The sequence below is a fragment of the Mastomys coucha genome, unplaced genomic scaffold (assembly GCF_008632895.1).
Source record: "Mastomys coucha isolate ucsf_1 unplaced genomic scaffold, UCSF_Mcou_1 pScaffold5, whole genome shotgun sequence".
In the NCBI taxonomy this organism is placed as follows: Eukaryota; Metazoa; Chordata; class Mammalia; order Rodentia; family Muridae; genus Mastomys; species Mastomys coucha.
In genome coordinates, this window is record NW_022196911.1 from 116,675,562 (window position 1) to 116,681,066 (window position 5,505).

General features: G+C 53.8%; 1 protein-coding gene across 3 annotated transcripts in view; it reads right to left on the reverse strand.

The window, feature by feature from the left end:
• Cep131 (centrosomal protein 131) overlaps positions 1-4,687 on the reverse strand; it is a 25,113-nt gene extending 20,426 nt beyond the window's left edge. For all 3 annotated transcript variants that reach the window (XR_004113380.1, XM_031352818.1, XM_031352817.1), the window contains exons 1-2: positions 4,477-4,687; positions 1,651-1,844 (exon numbers count right to left, since the gene is read on the reverse strand). Coding sequence is in view for 2 of the 3 variants with exons in the window: in XM_031352818.1 (XP_031208678.1) it covers positions 1,651-1,827 (177 nt within the window). In the remaining variant the exon portion in view is untranslated. The remainder of the gene's footprint in view (positions 1-1,650; positions 1,845-4,476) is intronic.
• Positions 4,688-5,505: the final 818 nt, after the last annotated feature.

Genomic DNA, 5,505 nt, shown 5'->3' on the forward strand with positions numbered 1-5,505 from the left:
ACCAGGCTGGCCTCGAACTCAGAAATCTACCTGCCTCTGCCTCCCAAGTGCTAGGATTAAAGGCATGCACCACCACTGCCAGGCATGACCTATTCTTAATAATGTGGAACTGTTGAATACATTGACTGTCACAGCATCAGTGATGGCTCAGGCGAACCCTTTTTCTTTTCCTCATTTTCCTAATGGCAGTTTTATATTCTGCACACTGAGGAAAGAGTTAAAGGTGGCTCTTGTGCTCATGGAAGGTTATCAAGTGCTCATCAGATAAATGAGAGCATGGGCTAAGAACCTTAAACTCCACCTGTGCAAAGGCTCAATGTCATTAGGCCAGGAGTAGCCCCCCACCCCCGCCCACTAAGACAAAGCTGGCCCGCTTCATTGTCACATTTTGCAGTATCTGCTCCAATGACAAGCCCAGTCTCTTGGGATTTAAAGGCCTGCCCAGAGCAAATGACCTTCAGAATCCCAATGAGATCAAACAGTGACAAGGACCAGCAGTAAAATGAGGTCCATCCAGTGGAGACTCTGGCCCGGTGCGCTGTTCTTCCATTAAGTATTGCAGGGGTAGTGTCATCCTACAAAATAAACAGCCGCATCGATCCCAGAGAGGAGTCCCAGGAGGACTTGGCAGCTTTCCCCACCTAGAACTGAGCCACATGAGCTGTCACCGAAGGAAAGACTGAGATGACAGAACTGCTCTCAGCAGGAGGCCTGGGAGAAGTCACTGTCCAGGTCGCCACAGAGGAAGCCTATGTATAGCAGGGGTCCTCAACACTGTCTCTGTGTAGCAGATCTCTGGTCCACGTATGTGGCCCTGGCTCCCCTCCTTGCTTAGGGCTTCAGGGCAGTGAAGGGATCCAAACAAGAGAACCAGTAACTGAAGAGCAAGGCTGGGGCCACAGAGGGCAGCAGGGTTGAGAGTCATGCTAGTCTGAGCTGCCCGTCCCTCAGCCGAGGCAGATGGCTGGTTCACTGAAGCAACTTGTCCAAACCAAATGTCCTTTACTGTCTTCCTATCTCTGTCCCAGAATGCAACCTGAGCAATGGAGGGCTATGCCATCTGTCACACTTTTTCAGGAAGAAGGAGGAGGTGGGCCTTTTACCAAGAAAGAAAGCTCAGACCATCAACCGGCCCATCACCCTCAGCAAGGACCTGCTTCTCAGGTAGAGAGTCTCACCAAGGCTCCGCCCTAGCCCCCAAAGCACTTGATTCCTCTCTTGGCCTGGACAGGAGGAATGCCTAGAGGAGAGCAGCTTTGGGTTGCAAGAGTCCAGCTTGGCCTCTCATGCTCACCCCATGAATTTCTGAGTGACACCCCTGTTCCATGCCCCTCAGAGGGAGGCTGGGAAAGGGAAGACAGCTCTCCCCAAGGCTTGCCCTGCCCATCTGCTGCCTACCCAGCTTCTCCAAGAGTAGCTTGTCACTCTCGAGCTGGTCTGCCCCTTTGAAGAAACCTAAACACAGTGGGACAGGAGGGGTAAGCCCGATGCCAGGACAAGATCTGGACCTGCCGCAGCGCGGTTCACTAGGCTTCATGGTCCAGTTCCTCCCTGCCCATATGATGACCATGGATATGAGATTTATGCTCTTGTGAGGATCTGCCCAGAGACTAGATGCCACCCTAAGACGGTCCTGGCCCCCACACTCACCACTGCCTTTTTTCTTGGCTCACTGCCTGTGGCCACAGACACGGAGCGGAAAATAGACTTTGCAGCAGAGGCACTGCCGGGCCGCTGGGACATGGGCGGAGGGAGGCCAATCAGACTCAAGTCCACACCTTCTGGACTGCCTTCAGGAGTGGCAGTGATGGTCCGTGAACCTTTCATGGTGGACCAGGCTAAACCTGAGAAGGAAATGAGAGACACAGTAAGACACCGAAGGGCTAGGGATGTACATCCGTCCAGTCTTCAGTATGGCATAAACCAGGTGTGGCACTGCATGCATGCAATCCTGGAACTCAGGAGGTGGGGTGGGAGGACCAGAAATCCAAGCCCATTCTCAGATCCATAGTGAATTCAAGGCCATCCTGAGCTACGTGAGATGAGCATGAAGCATCTAGAGATAACTAGGTAGTTAAGAGTGCTTGCTGCTAGCTGGGTAGTGGTGGCGCATGCCTTTAATCCTAGCACTTGGGAAGCAGAGGCCAGCTTGGGAGAATTTCTGAGTTCGAGGCCAGCCTGTTCTACAGAGTGAGTTCCAGGACAGCCAGGGCTACACAGAGAAACCCTGTCTCGAAAAACCAAAAAACACACCAAAACAAAAAGAGTGGTTGCTGCTCCTCTAGAGGAACAGAACTTGATTCTTAGCACCCACGTCAGTGGCTCACAAGCGCCTGTAACTCCAGCTCCAGGGGATCTGACGCCCTCTTTTGTCTTCTGTGGGTACACAGACATATTACACATACATTAAAATAAATATATATATATTTTTTTCAAGACAGACCTGGCTGTCTTGCTTGGAATTCACTCTATAGATTAGGCTGGCTCAAAACTCACAGAGATCTACCTACCTCTCTGTCTCCGGAGTGCTGGCATTAAAGGTGTGCAAAAATACATGGCTATTTGTGCCTTTTACTCCTGTTGAACTGTATCCAAATATTCAACAGGGACAGGCCGTGAGCTATGGGCTGCCACATCCCAGGTAAGCATGCACAGCCCATCTGGCCCTTCTCATGGCTCACCTTTAATCCCAGCACTTGGGAGGCAGAGATAGGCAGGATATCTGTGAGTTCTGAGGTCATGCTGGTCTACAGAGGGAGTTCCAGGATAGCCAGGGCTACATAGAGAAACCCTGCCTCAAGAAACAAACAAAGAAAAAGAGGAAGAGGCGACAAGATACCATGGAGGAATCTTAGCCCTTGCACTCACCCTGGGCATCTGGGTCTACCTGCCACCAAAACTCCGGAAGCCACCAAGGGGGATGGGGGAGCTCAGTCAGGAGCATGAGAAGACAAGACTGCTCTAAACCCTACACTGGGCTCTCAATGGTGAGCTGTGAGTAGCTGGGGACCAGCCATCCCAGAGCGTGCTAGCAGCAGGCGATGGTGGGTGTGAGCCTGGTCCTGCCACTTACCTCAGCCCTAGTAGATTCTCTACATGAAAAGAAGAAAAATGCATCTTCCTGGGCTATCCTGAGGTAAATGTGACTTTGGAGGTTGGACCTTGGAGATTCCTCAACAGCTTTAAGCTACTCTAGCAGGATGTGGACTCCTAAGTCCCTGCGTCACCACAGAACATCCATGAACTCTGAGCTCCTGGCAGCTGCTCTCTTGTTTCAGAGGCACGCTGATACCACCTCCCGTACAGTATACTCTCTCTTGCAGTCTCCCACTGGCTCTTCTCATCCCTGAAAGCCCAACCCCCCCTGGACTCTGCCCCAGACTCTCTCCTCTATCCACTCTCTACATCCCTGGTCCAGCCACTGGGTCCTCACGGGCTTTGCACAAGTATAGCAGGCTATCCAGCCAGGGCTCAGATCACCCAGCGCTTCCACACTGCTCTTAGTTCAGGTTAAACCCACAGGGGAAATGGCTTCTCAGGAAGGAGGAGTAAATCTGAGAAGTCCAGCTCTGACCCTGTTCTCTGTAAGCACCTCACTGTGCATGAACTAAGCCTGTTTTCCTGCTGTTCCTCAGACCTAGGCAGTGCATCCTAGCACACCACTGCATCTGCAATCCCCCTGCCTCCATACCACCATCAGCTTTTCTTCTATCAAACTGTTTTGATTTCTCTAGGACCCCCCTGAGAGGACTGCAACCATGCACTCTCAAGTCCTGATGTGTGGACGGCACTGAGGTGCTGAGTCCTGGGAGGAGATAGGGACATGAGACAAATGTTAAGTGATTACAATCCCTTTGCAGAGTCAGGGAGTCAGGAGCATATACTCACTATGGTACAAAGTCAAGCTGCCTTGGTACTGACATCCAGATGTGTGTGGTGGTGGGCAGTATCCCTACTCTGAGGCTGCTCTGCCATCAGTCCGGCCAGTGTCCTCTGTTACATATTTCTGGTTGTGTAGGTGAAACCTAACACCTTGCCCCTCCTGGCACTGGCTACACCTTGGCTGTGTGGACTCTGGCTGGCTCCTAAGTCTGGTGGACATGGCTTTCCCAGCACCACGTGCAGCCAGTGAGGTTCTGGACGGTAAACACAGCCTCTCCATGGAAACCTACAAGCCAGATGACGGGAGGCTGGGGAGGCCAACCTCACCCTGGACAAATCCGTGTCTCTCGCAGGAGCCGGAGGGGCAGGAGCCTGCTCCCTCGGGGACCAGCTGAGTCGGAGAGGCAGAGCCCTTGAGCAGCGCATTGCTGTGCTCCTCCGCGGGCTAGTCGCATCCCCCAGGCCTCTTGAGGTTTAAGGAAAGAGTTCCGGGCCGCCCGAATGGACCCCACGGCGGTCTTCCGGGGCTGGGGGTACTGGGCACAGGCCGTCCTCGCTGCAGGGCCCGACCCCTCACCCCGAGACGCCCCTCACCTGCGCGGACCCAGCCTGGGGCGCAGGACCCGTGGGCTCGGCCTGGCGGGCGCGGCTGCAGAGCCACCCGGGGCCCCACGGGGCTGACGCGGCCTCCGCCGTGGGTGACAATAAAGCGCTGTCCGCAGGGGCGAGCGGCGGCGGCGGCTAGCAACCAGCCTGGCGCCTCCTCCGCTGTCCGTCACGCCGGCCCGCCTTTGCAGCGCGCGCCGCTCAGGGATTGGCTCTCCGGACACCCGCTCTGATCTCCGGGTAGCTCATTGGGCCGTTAGGCTGTCCTGTAAGCCCCGGCGTGGGAGGAGCTGCCGAAAGCCAAGGTGGAGTGGAGCAGGCGGAGGGGCGGGGCTCTAAGGAGGCGGAGCCTGCGGGTCCCGGCAACCCCCTGAGGCCCCGCGCATCCCAGGGCCTCTCCGGTGCCTGGTAGGACCGCGCGGTTGTGTTTGTGCCGCCTCTCGTCATTCTTTCCTAACTGCTTTCAAAGACGCTGTCGGGAGTCTCCGACTTGCTCTAGTGTATAGTTGTGGGCTCTCCTGTGTGCCAAAGGGTTCGGGACACCGAAACTCAGATGCCCTCTCCAACAGACGCTACGTTAAATAACAATTTTATGAACTCAAATGCTTTAAAAATTATCCGTATATATTCATTAATCTTGTGAACAAGCGTGTACGTGTGTGTGTGTGTGTGTGTGTGTGTGTGTGTGTGTGTGTGTGTGTGTGTGTAGGTTGGGATGGTGGCCCAGGGTCTTGCACGTGCTTAATAAAGACTCTGCCATTTTTGCTCTAAGAAAGCATCTCATATACCACGTAGCCTAGGCTGTCCTCAAACTCACTATATAACCGAGAATTACCTGGTCCTTTGCTTTCACCTCCTAAATCTGGAATTACAGGCAAAGTGCAGCCACACCTGGCTTTTTTCTTTTCTTTCTAAGATTTATTATGTGTATGTTTCTGCATCATGTTAAGGGTGCTGGAACTCCTGAAACTGGAGTTATGGATAGTTGCAGGGTGCCATGTGGGTGCTGGGAACTAA